At 37.9% G+C, this 24,698-nt stretch overlaps 1 protein-coding gene across 2 annotated transcripts in view; it reads right to left on the bottom strand.

Annotated features, from left to right (window-relative positions):
* The window catches only part of LOC128865557 (probable G-protein coupled receptor No18), a 74,203-nt gene that overhangs the window by 6,671 nt on the left and 42,834 nt on the right, over positions 1–24,698 (bottom strand). Inside the window, exons 1-2 of one of the 2 annotated variants that reach the window (XM_054105862.1) lie at positions 11,236–11,318; positions 10,115–10,686 (exon numbers count right to left, since the gene is read on the bottom strand). In XM_054105862.1, coding sequence (XP_053961837.1) covers positions 10,115–10,547 — 433 coding nt within the window. In that variant the 5' untranslated portion in view covers positions 10,548–10,686; positions 11,236–11,318. Of the gene's footprint in view, positions 1–10,114; positions 10,687–11,235; positions 11,319–24,698 lie in introns of those variants that run through there. The other variant, XM_054105861.1, reaches the window with a different exon arrangement.

Below are 24,698 nucleotides of genomic sequence, written 5' to 3'. Positions count from 1 at the left end.
TGATATACGACATTTTGATGCCGGAAATTGAACCCCGTGACCTGCACAACATTTCAACAAGGTTCCAACAAGACGGCGCTATTTGCTATACAGCCCGTGAAACAAATGGATTTACTGCGTCGTCTTTTCGGTGAGCAATTTGTCTCACGTCTCGGACCAGTAGATTGGCCACCAAGATCGTGTGATATGACACCTTTGGAATTTTATTTGTGGACCTTTGGACTTTATAAGACTCCAGCGAGTCTTTAAAAATTGGTGTTTACGGATGTTCAAAGTAGCCGCACAGTTGCGGCCAATATTTGAAGGGGATTATCTTTAAAAAATAAATGACATGAATGAATAAAGATTTCCCAATCAATTTGAATTTTGGTTGTTTTATTTCAATTTAAAATCCGATACCTCTAAATTAATCGCCTTTTATGTATATTTAATGGCACTCACATCCTTTTTTGGGTGTTTGGCCGAGCTCCTACCTCAATTTGTGGTGCACACTTTTTTATCATTTTGGTGTTTCTTGTATGGAGATTCGACTTGCTTTCTTCCGAATGGTAGTCACGCACCAACCCATTCAGCTTAAGCAGTGTTCATTACTACGAAGCAAACTTCCCAGATTTTTTATAAATCTTAGCTGTTTGTCGAGGGAAATATAATGTACTCGTCTTTTTTTAATATAAAGGGGGGTTAAGTTTCAAGGGCCGGTGTTGATTTTGAATAAAATACATTTTATTTAGGAAATTATTGTCATTTCTCTTTATTATGATAATATTGATAAGACTCAATTACGTGTGGAACAAAATATCGGCCAAATGGCCGCCGGGCCTCGGCGGCACACCTCCTTCCGATGGTTCAAATTTTCAATGCCGCTGAGGCATAATTGAGGTTCTATGCCGTTAATGTGCCGAATTATCTCATCCTTTAGCTCTTGAATTGTTGCTGGCTTATCGACGTACACCTTTTCTTTCAAATAACCCCAAAGAAAGAAGTCCAACGGGGTGAAATCACATCATTTTGGCGGCCAATTGACATCGCCGCGACGTGAGATTATTCGACCATCAAATTTTTCGCGCAAAAGGTGTGGTTCACACTCAACATCGGCCCTTGAAATTTAACCACCCTTTAGTTGATCCAAAAACTTAGCATATAAGCCAGGAAAAAGTCAGGCAGTGGCAGAGAAAATGCTCTGCACTATCTTCATCGGCCAAACAAGAGGTATACAGTGGATCGTTAATGATGCTTATGGTGACCATATGTCGAACCCATGAAGTGTGCGTGTAGTTAGTATTATAAGAGCTCGTAATTCACTCCCCCTCTGTCTGAGAAGAAAACACTTGGTGGCTTTGCAATACTGCACTAAGGTGCAGTACTACTGAGAGCCTTGATGTACCCAACTTTTCTCGTGTTGTGCTTGGCCCTGAATTGACTCCTGTTCACTCCAAGGAACCGTTGTTTGCTAATTATCAGCCAGTTCGTTGCCTTGAGCAGCACAGTGCCGCACCACTTATACGAGTATAAGTTCAAGCTCATTCCACCTTGCAGCAGAGCTCAGCTTCAACTCACATTCCTGAAAAGATTTTGAAGCGGATCGGGCGGTTTCTAAAGCTTTTAGAGCAGCGTCACCGGCACTAAAGCCTTTGATTATAATTATTCGCCACCTTTTGCTAATTATCCAGTCTTTTATTTTTAGTATTGCAAAGATAGATGTACCATAAATACAGGCGGAAGTTTGACATTCCCAGGGACCAAGGATATCAACTTAAATAAAACCTTCGTCACAGTATTTCCTTCCAAAGAGGAATGGGATAATGGGCTTATTGTTAAGGAAAACGATATAAACATCTATACAGCTGGACCAAAACTAGACAACGGAGTAGGTGGAAGGGTTTACTCCGATAAACTCAGAGTTAGCCAATCTTTTCGCCTACCTGATCATTGCAGTGTATTTCAGGCGGAAGTCACTGCCATAAAAGAGAGACTTACGGTAATAGAAACGAGAGTATTATCCACAAATGAAGTCTTCCTAAACTCGGACAGTCAAGCAGCAATAAAAGCGCCAGAATCTAAAACACAATCGTCGAAAACAGTCATAGAATGTTATAAACTTCTAAATGACGTTTCAAAACACTACAAAGTACACCTTATTTGGGTGGCAGGCCACAGGAATATAGCAAAGAACTGCAAGGCAGATGAACTTGTTTGAACCGGTACAACACCCGACCCACAAATGGATAAGACGCGGATACCTATGCCTATAGCCACTTGTAAACTATAGATTAGGAATCCATCAAAAAGATAAATCCAAATTGGCAAATCCTCTCAACATGCGAACTAAGCAGACAGACATGGCCGAAATGGAACAGTGGTCGATCAAAAAGCGTGTTAATATTTACCAGAGAAGCTATAAGAAAAATGATAGGGGTATTAACTGGTCATTGTTTAATAGGCAGCCATGCTGGAAGGTTAGGACCCCGTACTTCGTTTTCTGTAGAGGCTGTCTTAATACAGAAGAAGAGGAAACAGTCAGACACCTTTTATGTGAGTGTGAAAGCTTAGCGACAAGGAGGCTCCGCACTCTTGACATGGCATTTTTAATTGATGTAGCGGACATAGCGCATCTAAAACTAACGAAGCTTGGCTCGTTTATTAAAGCTACCGGATGGTTTGAAAAGGAACCCGTGGGGTAAGGATAAGTCTACATAAGTGTGTCATTTGATGTTTTATAGATTTCGAATGCAGGACCAACCGAATACTAGTCAAGTAAATGAAAATCAATAAATCGCACCTCACACTGTTATGAGTTGATTATAAAAATATCGTAATATTTTATTTGCCCTACAAACTTTTCATGCATGAGTGCGCGTGTGCGCATGTGTATGTAGGTCAGTATATGCATATGTCATAAGAAAATATTACAAATGTAAGAATAATCGTAATAATTTACTTAAACCACATTTTATTTGTGGTTAAATTTCTCCAGTCATTCCGTTTTTATGTATGTGGTCCATATGGAATTTAATGCCAAAGAGACGCTTGCTTGACCACCGCACAAAAGCTTGCGAAATACTCGTGCGTATCTGAATAGCGTAGCCAAGCTGTTTAATACTTTTTGATGGTTTCAGAATGCTCTCTACAATATTTGTGCATAATATGTGTGTGTGTATGTATGCATGCGTGTGTGAGAACCTAGTATGTGGCTATTTAAATATTTAAAAAGAAAATATTAATAGAACCGCATTTTGGTATTCGCAAAAGTAAAAATTTTGATTTCTTTACGTGGACAGCTGTGCTTAAAATAATAGCAGCGAGGCATATTGCAAAGTTCTGATATTTTTTTTGTTTTTCTATTTAATTTTTAAATATTTTTATATAAAATAACTCAAGTATCAAACTTTACAAAAAAATTACAAATATTCAGCAAATGTCAAGCAAAAGTTTGTAAATTTTTAGTCATAGTTTTCCAAAAATTATGGGTATGCAGTTGTGTATCCTTTCTTTTTTTCCTTGTTCCTTGTTTCCTTCCACTCGGCGGCGTAGGGCCTCGACAAGACTCAGTATTGCGTTGGTTTCGTTAATCTATTTGCCTTCTGACAGGGTAGGTGATTAGCCTGCCGCTACCAGTTCTAAGTAGTGGGAATGTCCACCTGTCGTTGCTTAGGAACAACGCGTTCTTACATCTGGAAGCGCCATCTATGTGTCAAATTTTTCTGCCAGAAGGATCGCACAGATGGTTGAGGACTTCGCTAAATTTGGTGTGTCTGCGCTATTACCGCGATTGAGCGCTTACTATTCCTGGCGCCACTGAGGCAATGTGTAACTGTGTTTTTTTCTATATTTTTTTTGCTTGTTTTAGCAGCCACAATGCAAGTAATGCGCTGACTTTTTGTGTGGGAGTAAGAATTGGAAGGATAAGGTTGTTGGGGTTGAGGTATTAATTTTTTTTTTTGAAGTGAAACTTCTTAGGCGTCGATGGACGAGCGAGAAAGGAGAGTAAAATTTCAAGGTCATGCAACGTTTTGGGCATTTTCGTTCCGCGAGAGAGAAAAGAGATATAAAGTAGAGTAAAAGGAGAGAGTGAGAGCTATACCTTATATATATCTGAGACACACTTTAGACTATTTTTCCTGAGTTTTTCCTTGTGGTTGCTAATTTCTAGTGACAAATAACACTGCCCACTTTTTGGCGCTGGTTTGTTGGTGGAAACTTGTAGGAAATATAGTTTTGGGGCCTACTTTTTGGCGTTATATTTCCTTGGTGCCTACTGTTTGGGTTGTTTTATGGCCCCAATATTTTTGGCGTTTTTTTTTTGGTGCCTACTTTTTGGCGCTTATTTCCGTTTTCTGGCTAGTGCTTGTGCGTACTATAAAGTGCAATCCATTCGGGCGTCGGATTTATTGGTATTGCGGTAATTTGTGCCGTTGCTGCGGTCCTGAAATTGCTGCGCTTGTGCGGGTGATAAACGCTCGGAGTAGTGCGCATTGTTGCCACGGTTTGTGTCCGGCGTTTACCTACACCGGTCGACCCTTCCCCGTTTTTTTGTAAATTTTACCTATTTGTATTCTCTGCAAATGTTGTGAATTTATTTAGATATATATTCTTTCTGTCTCTCTCTCTCTCTCGCTCTCTAATTATCCCTCGGGCCTCTTCCTCTTCCTTTGTCTGCCTTGAAAGTTTCACTTCTGTTATGTGTAATACGCTACCTGCACTTTTTTTATAGAAACTAGGAAAGTAGGTAAGTTGGGAAAAGTGCGAGGACCGTGCTTTACCTGGGATTCAAACCCACAACCCCTGGGATGGCAGGCTAGTGCATTTACGCTAGACTACCGAGGCCGCTGTTGTGCATCCTATTGAATTTTTAAACATTACTGTGCCAGCTTAAAGTGCCTCAAAATTCGCGTTGATTTTTGATAAGCCTTTTTTCTGGCGGTTCTGTGCGTTTTCTCCATATAACGAATACTCGACATTTTTTTGTATGCAAAAATTTAAACTTACGCAGTTTTATACCGAAAATCTATATCTATAAAACTCCATAACCGATATTTTTCTAAATATTCTGATTAAAAAGTTTGGAGTTTTGAAGAAAATTTGTTGTTGTTTTTAATTTATTTAGAATGTTTAATAGTTTAAGTTTGTTGTAATATAAACTACAATATATTCCAACGCGCTATAAAACGACGTATTCGAAATTTTTCTGAAAATTCTGATTAAAAGTTTGAAGCTTTGAAGAACATTTTTTAATATGTTTTTTTCTCTTTTAATTTTTATAGAATATTTGACAGTTTGAGTTTGATGGTTTTTGCTGTCATATAAACCATATTAAAAAAAAAATTTAAAAAATGTTAAAAATGTGCACCAAATTCCAATTTGAAATTTTTCTAAAAATTTCTTATTAAAAGCTTTGAAATTTTGATGAAAATTTATTGAATCTTTTTAAATCTTTGAAACTTTAGTTATATGCTTTTAGTTCTAATATAAAAAATAAATAAAAAAAGTCAAATCTTCGCAATATGTCGTGCTGATATTATTATGAGCACAGATGTGCATACATGCATGCACAAATTTCTCAATGATTTCTTGCTTTTTCATGATGTGATAATTAATGTGATAAATTGGCAAAAGTGACTTTTATTTTTTATTGTTTACACTCACTTCAACATTAGGCCATAGAAACTAAATTATACAGCTCTAAGGCTACTTAATCGATTGATATTCAACCAGAGAGAATTTAGTATGCTGGTAGAAATAATGTACAGGGTGCATACGGTAGTTGAGGACATGCATATTTGTGGCTATAATTTCCGAAAAGCATCAGGTAAGCCATGGAGAACTACAGCGGAACTAAAAAATTAAGAGAAATGCAGTTATCGTCGCAAGATGAGCGAATCACACCGATTTACAGATCTCAAATTTTCTTAAGTGCGCCCGTTTATTTGTTTATAAGGTTCGCCGTGAATTGGAATCATCAGACGACAGTGCAGATTTTGTTGCAAAGCACAAAAAGCACGGGCAATGTCCACTGACACTGTCCGATCTGTACAATTTATTCCCCAAGTACAAGCGATCATTGCCGAGGACCCTTCGAAATCAATGAGGGCCTCGCGTGGCAACTTAATGTTTCTCTTATCCGTCGCGTTGTCCATGAAGATCTACGCTATAAATCCTACGTTATGCGCAGAAGACAGTTAATGTCGGAGCAAACACGAGAACAGCGAGTTATCCGATGAAAATGGCTTCTAAACAAAATTAAGCACCTTGAAGGGCGTGAGATTTTATGGTGGTTTTCTGACAAAAAAAGAAAAAAAAATACTATATTAAAACCAAAAAAGCAACTGCAGAAATGGCAGATGGCTATTTTTCGATCAAAAGATGTTCCTGTTGTCATGCACACGAAGTTTCCAGCCACTGTTATTTTTATGCGACCATCCAACTTTACTCAAGGATTTCGAGTAGATTCTGCTGAATATAGCAAGGTTCTAGTGACAGCAGAGAAACCCTGGATTGATAGTGTAAGTGATGACGGAGCATACATCTTTCACCAAGACTTTGCTCCTTCACACAAAGCGATGACGACACAAGATGGTGGGAGATTTACATGACCACTTAACACTGAACTTATGACCGCCTAACGCCCCAGACTTTAATCATCTGGATTACTATGTATGAAGAATGAAAACGATTGTGCGTGAAACCAATAAGCATCCTCATAGCACCATTTCTTCTCTGAAGGTTACAATTAATGCCGTTATAGTCATTATGAATAAGGAGCATTTGATTCGGGCGTGCAATCGTTTCCGCACTCGGATCGAGGAGATTATTGCAGCTAATGGAAATTTTGTAGAATGATTTTGTAAATATATATATAGGGTTTTTCAATAAGGGCGGGTAGATGTTGAAATGGAATAAAACAAGCTGTGTGTGAGTTATTGACAAAATTATTTTTTTATTTGAAAGGCGCATATATGCCATTAAGTGTGGAATATGACATCATTCAAATGCCCGCCTCGGCTTCTTACGGTGGAACGGATCCGAGTGGTCCGATTTTCAATGACTCTTCCGCATAGATCCGGCTGAATTTAAGCGATGGCCTGTGTTATGTTCACCTTTAGAGCATCGGTCGATTGTGGTTTATTTGCATAGACCTGAGACTTCAAGAAACCCCACAGGAAAAAGTCTAGCGGGGTCAAATCGCATGACCTTGGTGGCTAATTCACATCACCCCTGCGAGAGATAACCTTACCCTCAAATCGTTCATGCACAATGTCAATCGTGGCGTTTGCTGTGTGGCACGTAGCGCCGTCCTGCTGGAACCACATGTCGTCTAGGTCCATATGGTTCAATATGGGCCATAAGAAATTGGTTATCATCGTTGTGTAGCGCTCGCTGTCTGCGAAAGGCCAAGTTCTTGTGCACGGCGAGGAATAGACTGCCTCGGGTTCTGATTGTTTACTGACCCGGTCGTCTCAAATTTGGCCACCAAACGTTGAAGAGTCGACTGTGAAGGGCCACCACGTCTACCGAAAAATGGGAGCAATGCGCGCAACGTTTCCGTTAATGAACACTCATTTTGATAAAAAAGTTTTATCATTTGCTGTTCAATCGTGTAACTTGCCATGATGATTTGGCATAAACAACTGAATAATAAACAAAAGATTTGACAGATGTCACCAAAACAAAATGGCTGCCACAGGGCGCCAAAATCGACCCGCGCCAATTGAAAAACCCTTTATATAATTGGCGCGTACACCTTTTTTGGGTGTTTGGCCGAGCTCCTCCTCCTATTTTTGGTGTGCGTCTTGATGTTGGAAGGCAGGAATACACTCGGAGGTTTGCCATTGCCTGTCGAGGGGCGACCGGTATTAAAAAAATGTTTTTCTTAATTTTGGTGTTTCACCTAGATTCGAACTAACGTTCTCTCTGTGAATTCCGAATGGTAGTCACGCACCAAGCCATTCGGTTACGGCGGCCGAGTATACGAGTATAATAAGTTAATGTTGTTCATTTTCATTTTGTTCGTTTTGTTAAAAGCTAATTAGTTTTACTGAGAAATTGTTTTCAAAACCCGTGGCGCCCTGAACTATTGTGATCAAGTAGGAAAGCGGCTTTCCAATTTAAATTTCGAGGGCACATCGTTTCAGAAAAATATATGTATTTCGTATTGGTAGTACTATCGTTGACTTCTGTCTTAAGTTCCATGTAATTACCCCCATTGGTTTTATAGACGTGATGGTGTTTTGCTTACCCGAAGAAAGACGATGCAATGGCATTTTGACCAATTTTGACTACATTGATTTGCTTTCTGAAAAAAAATTTCTTTTTTGACGGCGCTGTGCATTTTCAGCATATAAAAAAATGTTCGTATATTCGCTATATGGTGGTGTGCTATGCAGAAAAAAAACCTATTCTAATTTATTGAATAAGGTGCAGAGATCAGCGGAACTAGCACTATGTGGCGCCATGAAAACCACGCCATCCATGGCTTTGGACATCATGCTACATCTGCCACCCCTAGATCTTTCTGCAAATACTCAGCGGCCTGCTCCGCTTTAAGGCTCAAAGCGAGCTCACAATGGAGAACTGTCACACATGGACATTCAACCATTTTTGACTCCTACACGGATATACCCAGTGACTGTGATTATCACCCTCCCATTCTTTGCTTCGAAAGGAATTTCCTAATGAAAATCCCTTCTAGACTGGAATGGTTTGAAGAAGATCCAACACCCAACACACCCGTTAAGATCTACACGGACGGGTCTAAAATGGATACCGGTGTAGGCTCAGGGTTATTTTGCGAAGAGCTTTCTATTAGTGAATCCTTTAAACTACCGGATCACTGTAGTGTTTTTCAAGCGGAAATAAACGCTATTTATGAAGCCTTAAAATGGCTAAAGATAAACAGAATATCATCAACGGATATCTGCATTCTATCAGACAGCCAAGCTGGAGTGTCTTACGTTGTCGCCAATCTCTAAATGAGATGGCCAAACAATATCGTATAATCTTATGCTGGGTTCCAATCCACAGAGATATACCTGGGAACTGTAGGGCAGACCAACTTGCAAGAGAAGGTACCTATATGCCAGACATAAGTAATTTTATGGAGATACCTCTCGCAACTTGTAAGCTTCTCATTAAAGACGCACTAATCAATTCTGCAAATCAGAGATGGATTAGCGCTAACACCTGCGAAATTGCTAGGCAAACATGGCCAAGGCTAAATTTACGTCTGTCCAAGAGTATTATAAAACTGAGTAGACTTCAAATTAGGACCTTAGTAGGGGCTCTCACAGGACATTGTCTCATAGGAAATCATGCAAAGAGATTAGGCGTTTACACGCATGATTTCTGTCGTAGCTGCAGAAATAAGGAGGAATTGGAAACAATTCAACACCTTTTTTGCCCATGCCCGGCTCTAGCCAGAAGCAGAAACCGATTTTTAAAATCCTACTTCTTAACGAATGTAGATAATCTATACATTTTAGGTATCAACAACCTTTTACGCTTTGTCAAAAGCTCAGGATGGTTTAATATGGAGAGGGAAATGTAGCCCAGCCCCCGCGGCTCACAACGGACTCATTCCGTGGTCTAAGTGGCATCGTTGTCTCTATGTGCGATGCGGCTGCCAAACCTACCTACCTACCTTCTTTATATGGAGAAAATTTTTTGGAAGAAAAGTTATAAAAATGCGTGGAATTTTTTAGGAACTTCAAACTGTATACCAAAAATATATCTACTATAAGTAGATATGCTAACTACAAACAGTGGAATTGGGTTGAAAAATGCGTGGAACTTTTCTAATTTTTGCATACAATTTGAAAATTTTATTTTTATGGCTATTGTTGGAAAATAAGCTATACTTTTATACAAAAATAATGAACATTAAAAAAAAAAATGGAAGGAAAATAGTTGAAATTAGTAAAAATGTTGGTATTCAATCGGTGTGTCGCTTATTGTAAATTAAATAAAAATATTGAGTTTAATATAAAATGAAGTATCAAAATTTTCTAAAAATATTTTCTAAACCTATGTATATATTTCGATTAATAACCAGATATTCACAAGACATCCAAAATTCAAAATATGTTTGTAGGTAGAAGCTTCATTTAATTCTTTCACTTACCCACTAAATATACGGCTACCGCTGGTGGCATCACAAATATTCCCACCAGGAAATCAGCCACTGCTAAGCTCATCACGAAGCAATTCGTCACAGTGCGCAGGCGACGCGTAGTTATAATGGCCATGATGACCAACGTGTTGCCCAACACCGTGATCACGATCAGCCCACAGAAGATCGTGACCAAACAAATGCCTTGCCAGGATAGCATCAGATCATAGAAATGTGCGAATTCATTAACCGCCGAGTTGGTCATTTGCTCCGTTTGAGTAGATGCATCTGTAACTGTGGCTAGTATCGCCGAAAAGTTTGGTTTACCCAGCGCTCGTTGGTCCAAAACCGATTGAGACACATTCATGGAGTTCGGAGTGGGCGCCGTGTAGTAAATGAAGGACGGGGGACTCAGGTTAAAACTTGCTTCCTTACTTATATCCATAATTTTTTGTTGTGTGCACTACTGTTCGTTATTATTTTATAAGGCAGACTATTCCAATGTTGCAATATATGCGCATGCTACATACATATATTCATAGGGATTTTGCATCTGGTTTTGTGTGGTGGTTGTGTTTGAGCAACTGCAATAAATTAAAATAAATTTAAGATATTTTAGAAACTATGTTTTTGGTTTATGAATTTTTATTTGCCATGCATTAACTCTAAGTCTTTTGGTGAGCTACTTTTTGGTTTAAGAAGATGAAAAATTATATTTAAAAATGTTTAAAGTCGCCAAATAATACGAGTTCTAACACATATATCAAATACAGGGCGGGTCATAACTCTTACCACCTACTCTGTCTTTTTTTTTTTTTGAGTATGCCTTCATTTTCTTCGTTTAAAGAGACACGCAAATATTTTTTATGATATTCAATACAAGGATGATAGATTACCAGGTTTGCTATTTAGCTATGGTGGAAAAGAAAATTGTGAGTGTTCGATCTTATCAGATGTATTCACACACTGAGATAGAAACGCATGAGTGAAGGTTGTGTTGATTTGTTTTCGTATATCACTAACACAATCTTAGTTTTTTCGTAAGCCGCTTCGTTACCACAAGTGACGTCAGCCCATCAGCTGATTCTGCCGAATTCGCTCAGAGCCGAGTAAAGGTCTGTTAATTAGCTTACCTTTGAAATATCAGGTCAGTCCATAAGTTCGTGCGTATTTTATCCATAATTTCACTTTTGTACGATTTTTGCATACAAAAAATTATTCGCGGAATATAACGGAACTATTTACAATTTCTTGGATATATTGTGCATTCAACAAATGATTTTAATCGCGGATAGAAGCAGGTGTTGTTAAAAAATAAAATGGAATCTTCGAACGCGTTAAGAGGCATATTTTGTATTTTTTTATAAAAGTGGTAAAAGTGCAACAACTGCTGCTGCAGAAATAAACACTGTCCACGGAGAGGATACCGTGAGTGTAAGGACTGCGCAGAAGTGGTTTTCAAAATTTCGAAGTGGTAACTGGGACGTGGAGGATGCTCCGCGCGCTGGTCGTCTTGAAGTCTTTAACTTGCTCGAACTCGTGGAAGCTGAGCCAAATTTGACAGTCGATATGATAGCTCAGAGGTTAAATTCATCGCATGGAACAGTTCACAGACACCTGGTTCAGTTGGGAAAAGTTTCAAAGCTGGGAAAATGGGTTCCGCATAGACTTTCCGTCGCCAACCTTCAGCAGAGAGTGAATGTGTGCTCTCGGCTGCTGTAATGGCTTGGAAATGAAAGGTTTTTGAACCATATCGTTACTGGTGATGAAAAATGGATCCTTTACAATAATCCTGTTCGCAAACGCCCATGGTTAAATAAAGATGAAACACCAGAACCGACCCCTAGAGATGGCCTTCACCCCAAGAAGATTCTAGTGTCTGTTTGGTGGGATATGGCCGGTATTGTTTATTATGAACTTCTGGAACCAAACCAGACGATAACTGTTGATTATTCCCATCAGCTATCAAACCTTAATGAGGCACTTAACAAAAATCGACCGTCTTTAGTGAATAGACGCAAAGTTTTGTTTCACCACGACAACGTACGACCTGATACCGCAAGGCAAACATTAGGCAAGCTGAACGAGCTCGGACGGGAGCTAATGCCGCATCCACCATACTCTCCGGATATTGCACCTTGTGATTATTGCCTTTTCCGTGAACTTCAATCCCATATGAGTAACAAGAACTACTCCTCAAAAGCAGCTATAAAAAGGGATATCGAAACGTATTTTGGCTCCAAGGACAAACAATTTTTTGAGCAGGGAATTAAAAATTTGCCTAAACATTGGGAAGACATTGTAAATAATAAAAGAAAATATATTAGTGATTAATAAATACTTTAATAATCTTTTTTATTAATTTTAAAACCATCTTTAAAAAACGCACGAACTTATGGACTGACCTGTATTTTCTTCAAGCTTTAGACCGAACTCCATACCTAAGTCATTGAGTTGTTTGAGCCAAAACATGTTTTTTCGTAATATGCACTGTGTAAGTTTGTGCGGGAGTCTACAGCTGCTGTATTCATAGAGAGTTTTCCAAATCGTCATATGAATTCAAAAAAGCCCTAAGTTACAAAAAATTCAAAACCGACTTTTTAGTTGATTATCATGTACCGTATCATAATACATGTTCCTTTAAAATTTTATAATCCGACAACCAATAATGACGTTGGTATAAACAAAATTCGAAAAGCCCTAAGTGCAAGCGTAACAAATTTGCCAACCAAAACTGTAACTTACGCCTTTAGAGAAATAATAAACAACAAACACAAGAAGGCATAGCATGCCATGCCATTGTGTGTGTTCTTATTTATCAGTTACTGACGAAAAGTATTGTTAGTTTTTCTTTTGTATGTTTCTTAGAGGCTTTACTGAGTTGGAGTTTATTTAATTAAAACTAAAAATCTCTAAAAATGTATAACGAAACTAATTTTGTGTGTTAACTTGTTAAAAAAAACGGTGAATAAAACATATTTACATAAATTACAATAACCGAATGACCGGCAAAATTTATAAAGATCTTAATAAGGGAATTGTGTGTGAAAAGAATCCTCGAAAAATGGGCTTAAGATGTCAGTCTAAATATTGTGAAAAAAGCACATTGCGTCATTGCTCCCAATATGATGAAGATATAAACAAGAAATATTTGATGGATTTTGGAACATGTCGGGGAAAGAAAAAAAGATTTATGCAATAAGTCAAGTAGAATTAGAAGAAAAAGCACGAAACCCTAACACATTTTCGAGGCGATCGCTATCTAAACGGTATTATTTGAAAGCAAAAGCAACTCGTATTCAGGTTTGCCGGCAAATGTTTATGTCAACTCTTGGAATAAATGAAAAAATGATAAGAAATTGGGTAGATTCGAACATTTTAAAACACACGTAATTGGATATTGCTCCTCCAAAAGGAACGTCGAAAAATGCTAAAAAATACGAAAAGCGCCTTAACTTTTTAAAGTAATGGTTGAACAGTATTCCAAAACTTGAATCCCATTACCGAAGACAATACAGTACAAAAAATTATTTACAAACAGATATTAAATCATACAACCAACTTTATAAACTATATTGTGAAGAATGCGATGGTAATAATGACGATGAAATTTTACCAGTATCGTATCCAAAATTTATGCTTACCATAAAACAAGAAAATATTTCATTGTTTAAACCAAGGAACGATATGTGTGATATTTGTGTATCATTTGAGGCAAAAAACATAACTGAGGATCAATATAATAGTCATAGATCACAAATCAATGAAATGAGAAAAGAAAAAGAAAACGATATCGAAAGTGCCAAGTCTGGACTGTGGTTATTATTATGCATGGATATGCAAGCAGTGAAACTGATTCCCCAAACAAATGCTAGTGCCTCATATTATAAAATGAAATTGCAGGTGCATAATTTCACTATTTATAATATCATTACTCACGAGTCTGATAATTACATTTGGGATGAGTCTGAAGGGAATCTTGCAGCGTCTACTACCGCCACATGTATTGTTAAATACTTAGAGAAGTGTTTACTTCAGTCACCAGATACGAGTATTAACCATGGCATAATATATTCTGATGGCTGCTTTTATCAAAACCGCAATGTCATATTGTCAAACGCATTGCTATCTTTATGCATTGAAAAAAACATAACGATAGAGCTAAATATTTAATAGTTGGACACACTCAAATGGAGTGCGATTCAACACATTCGCTTAACCAAAGAAAAAATGACGATGAATCGATGAATTTACAATAAAAAAATTAATCTTCCGTCTGAATTTGTTCAGTATGTTAAGGATTCTCGAAAGACTCCATTTCCACTGAACACTCATCACCTTACTCATTCATATTGTCGGTATTACGACTCTCTTTCTAAGCAATACTCTTCTATTCGTCCAGGTAACATCATCAAAATCAACTTTCACGATCTACTTTTACAATAAAATGTGTTTTACCGGCAAAAAAATTGGTGATCCTACCGTTAACAAAATTCGAGTACTGGCATATGATCCGCTTGGAATTATTTATTTTAAAACAAACATCAAAGACGACATCATAGACATCATACTCTTCTTCCAGACCGATGCATCGCGATGTGCCAAAAATTTTCATGACTCCCAACTTGCTCCATTACATACCAAAAGATTAAACATTTCTAAAAAAAGTGGGAACATCTTAACGATCTGAAGTCCTTTATACCAGCAGATTGTCATGATTTTTATACTAATTTGCCCTATGAAAATGAATAGCAATATTTATGTAAAGTTTTCATCTTTTTACGAATTTAATTTCTTTTTGTTTAACTTTCTTTTTGAGAATTATTTTTTGTTTTGTTGGTTTGTTATCAAAAAAAAAAATATAATAATAAATTGGATAATATCCATTATAATATATTATTATATTATAATCAATTTAATGCAAGAAATAAGCAAAATATTTTGAGAAAATTACCAAAAAACAAACTTTCTATTTGAGTTACGCCCTTTTCGATTTCAGAAAAAAATAATTGTAGAAGGCGTAAGTTTCATATAACTGTAAGTAATACGAAAAGTAATATTTTTTCTTCAAATACTGATTCTTTTATGAAAAATAATCTTAACTTGAGAAAATATTGAAACATTTTTCCTTATTTTTCATTTTAAAAGGTTTCTTGCTTCTCCTGAAAAATTTTTAAAATGTAACTTAGGGCTTTTTTGATTTCATGTGACGAAATGTATTTCATGTGTAGTTCTAACGAATATAAGTAGCTATCTTCTACGTTATTTTCCAAAAAATGTATCAACTAAACATCAAGGACATTTGATTCCAACAGACGGCGCAACTTGCCATTCAGCGCGCTTAACAATCGATTTATTGGGCCGATCGAATGTACCATGCAACTCTTAGGCGCGGCAGATGTAGGTATATCGGGTACCATATTCAAAAAATAAATACCAAGAAATTATCTACCAGGTTATAATAAAAAAAAAATCATTCCGACAATATTTCTGTTTTGTATTATCATTTTAAGCTATCGAGCTCTTAAAAACACTCGACATAAAATGATGCTTCAAAACTGCAGTAATGAGCCTCTTAATGTATTTATAGAAACATCTTTCTGCCCCGCTCCCTCTTTGTCACTTCTCTAGTATACGAATGTTACTTTCCTGCGGTTGTTAATTTTGGCTAACATTCTGTAAATGCTGATTTAAGTTTTTTTCTGTAATTCCATTGGCAAATATGTCATTGAAAACACTTTATGCCTGACCGCATTTTTGCGAAAAATGCAAATAAATAAAGCAAATAAATAAAACGTTTCTACGCTTTCCTTATCCAGTTTTACATTTAAACTGACTGTTGTGGCATTTTAGACACCACAAACCACTGGGAGCAAAACCACACAGCAACAAAATAAATGTCACCGTAAAGCGAAGTTGCGATAATGCCGTAAAGGCAGATGAAGGAAATTGTGAATATTAAAATAAAATGTGAGTTTTCGCAGACAAACGGATGGTTGCCACATTAAATAGAAGGCGGCATGCATTGCGTAACGACAATAGTTAAGAGCAAAATGTAGTAAAAAGCTTGTCACATTTCCAAAAAAATAAAAAACCAAAAAAAAAAACAAAAAACAAAAAAAAAAACAAAAAACAAAACAAAACGCATGTGCGGTTTACAAATATCAAAGCAACAAATAAAAGCAACATTATCAAACTGCTCCCAACGGCGATGTACTCGTATACACAACTACTGTTGCTGCTTCCCGATAAGTATCATATGTAGGTATGTATAGTGCATGTGCATGTGCATATAAATAAGTATGTATGTGTGTGTGTATCCAGTCAAAACAAACTGAAATTTGCACCAACATTGGGCTTCCAAAGCAGAGAAAATCGTTCCGAAAAGAGCAGCTTTTGCAGTTTTCTAACGCCCTTCTGTGCCGCTTGGTTTGTACGAGGGTGTTTTGTTTTTGTTTTTTATTCAGAAAGTCAAGAAACCATGATTTCATACCGATTAGTAAAAATTAAAGAATGTTGCAATTATATAACTCAATTACAAACTTATGTCCAACTAAACTAAAATACCAACTAAAAAAAGGGAGTTCAATAGCACAAATAATTCGTTATTTTGAAACTGAGAAATCTATAAAGTTAGAATTGGAGCTCTCTTCATACCACGAAGCGCATCTTGAATAATATCATTTCAAGTACAATTTGTATTAAGCTTATTTAGATAAAAAAAAAGCATGACGAAGAATGCTTGAAGGTGTATGAAACTTAATACTTTGAAGCAGAAATGGGCAATCAATGTCGCCCTTAACCCGTCGTCCGTCGCGCTTCCTTTTGCTAAAAGTATCCATCGCGTAGCCGCATGTAGTCACCGTAGCTGAATATGTTGGTGCATGACTACCATTCGGAGAGGCATAGGTTCAAATCTCCGTCCATGGAACGTCAAAGTGATAGAAAAATTTTTTTCTAAATGGCGGTCGTCTCTCAGCAGACCATGCCAAACCTCCGGGTATATTTCTACCATGAAAAAAGTTCTGCCATTCGGAGTCGGCGTAAAACTGTTTGTCTCTCCATTTGTGGGAAAACAGCAAAATTTAACACCCAGCGCACCGAAAATCGGAGGAAGGATTAGGCCAAACACAAACAAAAAGGATGCATCACAAAACGTCGTGGAGGTAGTCATCAAAAGACAACACGTCACGTGAAATGGTTTAAAAAGTGAAGAAGCGACTTGAGCGAAATCCCCGACGAAGTGTCAATCAAATGGCGTAAGAACTGATAATATCTGACCGTGGCATCCGCCGCATACTGAAAAATGATCCGAAAGTCAAGCCTTACCAGATCCAAATTACGCATGATCTCACACAAAGCTCCAACAAGTCAGACTTGAGAGAGCGAAGGAGTTGCTTCGCTTGGCCGAAGCCGAACGCGGTCAATTTCCGGACATTGTATTTTCTGACGAGAAAATTTTTCAAATTGAGCCACTTCGTAAACTCCCATAACGATAGAGTTTATTTGAATGAGCGTTCATACGAAAATTTGGGTAACCGATCGACCACCAGGAGGCAACACCCGCCGGAAGCACAGGTAATGATTTTGGGCCGCTGTAACCGCAGATAGGCGCTCTCCAATCATTTCTATTGGGCCTGGCGTCAAGGTAAATGCGAAATATTATCGGGAAAGTATTCTAGAGGTTGCTTTGAAGCCGTGGACAGATAAACATTTCGGTGGCAGACCATGGTCGTTTCAACAGGACTCGGCACCGTATCGCAAATCTCGAGTGAACCAAGAATGGCTAAAAAACAACGTTCCGAACTTCATAACGTCCACACAATGGCTCTCAAATTCAGCATACGCGAACCCGATGGATTATTCTCTTTGGGCCATTTTGGAGAACAAGGTTCGAGCTAAAAGATTTACCAGTCTCGAGGCGCAGAAAAAAGTCATTGTCGGCAAGTGGGCCAAAATACCGGCAAGTCACATTTGGGCAGCTTGCAATTCGTTTCTGAACCGTTTCAAGGCCATAGTCAATGCAAAAGGTGGTCATATCGAGCAAAAGTTAATTGATTCTTAATTTTGTATTATTTTCACACGTTTTTTAATTGAAAATTTTAATTGAATTTTTGAATTGAATAAAAGTAATTTTCCAAACTAAATTTATGGCCTTTTTAATTGGTTACACTTCGAGTGCCAAGCCCTGTAAGTTAAATGTTGGACTTTAGTGTATTAAGAGGTATAGAATTTTCTGAAAAATATTTTTTTAGTACATTTTAATTCGCTATAACCCTTTTTTATGTTTTTTTATGACACTTTTTCGCAAACGGATTAAAATATTGTAGAGTTAAAATGTTTTGCAAAGATGTGCCACATTGTGTTTTCTATAGAACTGCTGAACACATCACATACCAAAAATGTAAGGGGCGCATATTTTCTTAAGCCGATTTACCAAAGGAATGTTCAAAAAAGTGAAAACTTTGAACACCCGTTAAATTCAGAAGTAAACTTTCAAATTGCCGCTACACGTAAATATTTTCTCTCCCCTTCTCGGGAACTCTTTATCTGATCTTGGGGTTTTCTTTGCCGATTGGCAAGAAGTGGAATTTTGACCTTCTCGAAAGTGAAATTCCGACGTACACTTTCAAAACACGTTTTTTGTCACCGGAATCCATTGCTGGAACCGTTTTATTGGGGAGAATAATTGATTTTGGCGTGTAATGTAATTATACACTTCTATTTCGATTTCAATCCAAGAAGAATTCCAAGTGAAAATGTATTGATTCGCTTATAAATTTTTGTGCAATGTAACCGAAATTATTATAGCCCTCTTCGATTTGCCACCTGTTAGTGAGTAGCGAATAGCTGAAGTAACTGGCATAAATAACTGGAAAAGTGCTACCCAAAATGGCATTTGCTTGGAAAAACTTAATGAGTATTATGGACTATGTTTAGACACGGCTAAAAGAGCGTCTTGTATTTGTTTGTGCATTTAGCCTATAGTCAAATGCATTGAGAAAAACGAAAACGCAATGCATGTTGACCGAGCACGAGCAACTTGATGTCCCTCTCAAAGTCGACCTCTCTACCAAGAGTTACGAGTTGCCCTAGAAAAAGTTTCCCTATCTGAACACAGTGTAATTGGTTAGGTTAGGTTGAAGTGGTTGTCCTGTAGGGCACAGCCAGGCTCATTGTGATGCCGCGTGGGGAACTTGTCTCTATCTATCCTAAAACCAGTACGTGCTTTGCAAACATTTTAAAATATCTTTGATTTCTGCAGAACTGAGATCTATGAGTTGGAAGATCTAGAAGAGCAGGACAACTGGATAGAGCAGGACAGTGGCACAGTAAGTGCGTGATTGTCTCTTCCTCGTCCTAATCCAGACAACTTCTACAGAAGTCATGTGCTTGCACACCCATCCTTTGGAGAGACTCTGTGCGTTTAGCATTTAGAGTCGTCATTAAGCCATTTTTCGTTTGCCTTCCTTACGATTTCTTCAAGGATGAGTAGCTTACATGTTTGTAAGAGTATTCCTATGTCATTGTCTATGTACCCATCGGTCGATTTGGTGCCGAGTCTCGCTAGTTCATCGGCTCTACAGTTACCCTCAATGTCGCGATGGCCAGGAACCCAGTGTAATAAGGCTTGCCTAATATCAGAAAAGAGAGAATGAGAGTATGAGGTATGACCATACTCGCTAGGGACGAGTCTTGCTCGATAACTTTATCATTGCTTTCACATGCAAATTTTTTTGGCTTGGCAGAGCCCTAAAATAGCGAGTAGAGTAGAATCGAAGGCGTCCTATGTATTGTGTATGTATAACTTAAGGTTTTACTCACTGTTAAAGTTTTCTACCCTTTTCTCAACCTTTTTATTAGGTTTCTTAATGCCTGTTCAAATGTTTACTTTCCGATATGAGGTAGCAGCTACCCAGTTACTAAATAATTTCACTCATTTCATTTGCCCCTCAATCAGGTCAACTATTTTTGTTTTCTTTTTTTTCAACAAATACCTCTTATCGTACCTCTTTCATCAGCATTTTTATCAGTTCGCATACGTCACATTTCTCTGTGATTCATTCGAAATTTATGATACTGATTTATATACAAATTATGGGGATTAAGTTTAATGCATTTTGCCATTAGGCGGGGCCAAGCCACTGAGTAGCGATAATTCCTCCCTACTCCACGCAGGTGCCAGCACTTGCCTTCATATGTATTTCTAATTGAATATTTAACTCTTTGTTATGGCTGCATTATTCATTCCTATTAATAAGACATTTATGATTGGTGGCGTATTTAATGGTTTGCTGACTGCACCTACAGCCCTCGAAAAAAATATAGTACCTTAACATTTTGACACGTTATGACTATTTAATTATTCGTTTTTCAGTTTTCATTACTTTTTAATCGCAAAAAATCAAATTAATTGTCTAACAAAAAACCATGTAAGCCAAAATTTCAAATTTTATTCAAAACAAGGCGATTCTATTAAAGGTGGTGTTGGTAAATCAGCTGATTTGTTTTTATTTTTTTCTTTCGCCGTGTCCATGTGTCTGTCAGCTCAAACAAACAAGACGAATTCATTATTTGTTTTCTACAATAGTTTCCCAATACTTTGATTTGACAATCAAACTTACAGAACATTGTTATTGGTCTAGACTCTAGAGCCACCACCTTTAATAATAAAAACTAGAAAAATTTGACAAATTGTCATCAGAATTTTAAAATGTTTGATCGGAACTGCAAAAAATCGAAGGGATAGTTTTGGAGCCCATTAAATTTTAGTATTATACAATAAAATGCAAGTCTGAAATTGCTAGACAATCCCGTTAATTTTTATAAGGTGCTGCGCATGTCTGAAAATCCACAATATTTCATGCAAAAAATACGCAGTACTGTTAGAGAAAAGAATCATCAAAATTCAAGGAGAATTCGTAGGCACTTTATTGCACTTGAATTTAATGAGCTATCCAACTATGTACCCAATCCAATTCTGTTGTTAATTATGACTAAATCTTGTATGATATGTATATCAGTTAAAGAATTAATAATAATATTTCATTTCCGTAGATTGATACGAAATTTTATAATTCAAACGTAATCAGAAAGAGTTTCCGCTATAAATGGGCTTGGCGTTTTGTGACTGCTAAACGGTGGCCAGGGATGGGCATTTTGCACTACCACTAAATTGCACCAAGACTAATTTAGCGGCAGTTATAATAAGGTGCAGAAGAATAAGAAAAGAAAAATCAACATTCGTAAAATATTCACAATACGCCAAATCTGGGAAAAGACCCATGAATAGAGAATCGACACACACCTTCATTTTGTCCATCTTAAAGCTGCAAAGGAGTTACGTATATGCCGCGCCGTCTGAATATGGTATCCCCGCAAAACTAATACGGCTATGCAAAATGAAATATAATATAAAAACAAGTTCATACCAGCAGAGCTAAACGAGTCTTCAGACCAGGTGACTCCTAGTCGCGTGACTTCTTTAACCAGATGCTGGAAAAGACCGTGCGAACCGCATAACTTAATCGCTCAGGCACAAATTTCTATAAGAACGTACAATTGCTGGCGTAGGCCAATAATATTGACATCATCGACCTTAACAACCGCGCTATTAGTTCTGGGTCTGTTGGTGAACGAGAACAAGACGAGGTACCTCGTGTCATAAAAAAAAACACTCGCACTCGTATATTAGCACCCACGTCACTGCTAATAGTTATGATTTCGAGGTTGTAAGAGACTTTATTTATCTAGGAACCTCATAACAATGTCAGCCTTGAAGAGTCTCTCTTACCAACAAGTGCTACGTTGGACTAAGCAGACAATTAAGTAGTAAAGTCATCTCTCGACGAACCAAACTAACACTCTGCAAGGCTCTCGTAATGCCGCCCCTATTGTATTGGACGTTGACAATATCCGTTGAGGGGTCCCTTGGAGTGTTTGAGAGAAAGATTCTGATTCGGACGATTTTTGGACCTTTGCACGTTGGCGACGGCGAGTATCGCAGACGATGGAACAATGAGCTGTATGAACTTTACGAACGATATAGACATAGCGCAGCGAATAAAGATCCAGCGGCTACGTTGACTGGGACATGTCGTAGGTTTCACCCTTGCAGACACCTGCTTAAGCCAGAGCCGCCTCCTAGGCACGTCGGGAGACACCTTTAAACTATGCCGACGAGATCTAGGACAAAACTGACAGAAATCTACAGGACCAGACAGTCAATAAACGACATTCAAAGGGAGATCGTCACCACCTTCTTAAGTTCCCGTCCACAGAATGCCGTAATCGGAGTCCAACCCCCACCTATTGCAGATGAAGAGCTCCAACTTCCCCGTGAGACACGCGTAACCTGGCACAATTACGTTCTGGATGCGGTAGCAGGTTAAAATCTTACTTATCCAGAATTGACGCCGACATACCAAACATATGTCCGGCATATGAAGATACCCCGCGCGACACTAACCACCTTTTTACATGCTACTCATCCACCACCCCTCTCCCTCTGGACCCAACCCGTCGAAACAGCATGTTTCCTGGGCCTACCTTTAGATGAGCCAGACGAAGGCGACGGGTGATATACCCTACACTGACGGGGTTTCTATTACTGTTAAAACAACAACAACAACTGGGTCATGTCGTCCGAATGGATACAAACGTTCCGGCTCTGAAAGTATTCGATGCGATACCAGTTGGTGGTAACAAAGGAAGAGAAAGGCCTTCTCTGTGTTTGGAAAATCAAGTGGAGAAGGACCTGGCTTCACTTGGTGTTTCCAATTAACGCCGGTTAACGTCTTTGTTAAACTCTGCCAAAATTGCTTAAGCAGTTATCGCGCCAATCAAGAAGAAGAAAGAAGTTAAAATAAGAGCTTTATTGTCAGTAAATCTTCGGTTTATCTGCTTATTGCATTAACGCTGACGGTGGCACACCATTTTCTGAAAAATATCTAGAAATTAAAATGTGCGTACTTCGTGCTTATAACTTTTAACTTAAAAAAATCTTCACAAACTAGAGAAAATAGTAACCTCTAGACTGATTTGTGCAGAACCCGCCTACATTTGAAGCAACGTTCATCAGTTCGATCATCACACAGTATAAAAATCAGTATTAGCACTTCCCCAATGATTTCGAGCAACCCCAAAACGCGTATTATATTGACCGTTTGCCTATCGGTGGATATTCACTTCCTAATGGGTACTTTACTGAACTCTTGGCCAGCAATTGATTGCTTCTCTGGCGATTGTTATCTCTGCATGCCTTTTGTTACATTTGTCGGAAAATTATAATTTATTGCTGATAGAAATCACGGTGACATTTCCGCAAGCAGGTTTATGAACTTTGTATATAATAGGTAACCTCCCCATCATAGGCTCAGTGCTATTTTGTGGCCTAGAAAAGGGTAACTTCTTCGCTCTTATACAGGAAGCAGGGGGAATACAAAGAAGTTCATACTGGGGCAATGTACCGGATTCATCGCAAGCAAAATCAATGATTGGTAGCTTTGACCAAAAGCGATTTAAATATTATATGAAATTAAATAAGAATAATTTTAGAATTATCACAGGAGCCCCAACCGGTCATTGTAGATTGAGTCATCATCTTAACCTGGGAATATGCTCCAGTGAGACTTACAGGTTCTGTAGAGAGGAAGATGAAACCGGCAAAAATGTGCTTCTTGGACAACACTGATGCATAAACGGCACAAACACCTGTGTAAACATATTTTAGCAGAGCAGGAAGTAAAACTCAATAAAATAGGATTAACACTAACATTTATTGAGGACGTTGGGCTCAGAGAACCACTATGAATCCATGAAGAGGGCATAATTGATATTTTACGCCGCAGCAACAAATCGCCTCTTACTAATAGCAATGCAATTAAAATAGAACTCCAATTCTTATTTTATGTAATAAATCGGTCAGCAATACAAACAAGCCCATCATAATACTTAAGTACTTAAGTACTTCTTGATTAAATTGCATGCTATTGAGTCATGCATTTTATAGGACCTTAATTTGCCGAGTCACCTCCGGCACTTTTTCGTTGCATATCATTAGATTGCGAAAGCCTGAAACGATAACTTGAAGGAGTAGAGAGCCTCAAGTACCTGGGAGAGCTACTAAAAAATTACTACAGTGGTCAGAACTGCAGCCAAAATCGACTTGTTGCAGCAAACAGAGCTTTCTACGCCAACCTGAAACTATCAAAACCCAGACTACTCTTGCTGAGCTATAAATGCATGGCTGTGGGACATGGGTAACGTCAATCAAGGATGAACAGGACAGCGGAAAATAGTCCCGGGTAGGGAGTCTACCCAGAAGAGAAGGAGGTATTTTTTTAGTGGCCACACCACTCGATACGGTAGACAACGGTCGCTGCAAGTGCGAAGGCATTTTGAACCCTACCTTACCCACCAAAAGCAAACCTTTATTAACCAAATTAAACCAAAAACCTCGCCTTTGTTATCAAATCTTATCAAATAGCACTCGCACATTTTTGATTTTTTCGGGATTTTTATAGAAAAATCAAACAAGATTTGCGATTACGTTAGTTCAGCGTTCACATTTTAGATATTTTTCGCAAAATTGTCG

The sequence above is a fragment of the Anastrepha ludens genome, chromosome 2, assembly GCF_028408465.1.
Source record: "Anastrepha ludens isolate Willacy chromosome 2, idAnaLude1.1, whole genome shotgun sequence".
Taxonomy (NCBI): domain Eukaryota; kingdom Metazoa; phylum Arthropoda; class Insecta; order Diptera; family Tephritidae; genus Anastrepha; species Anastrepha ludens.
Note: the sequence above shows the minus strand (reverse complement) of the source record. Positions and strands in the feature narration are given on the sequence as shown.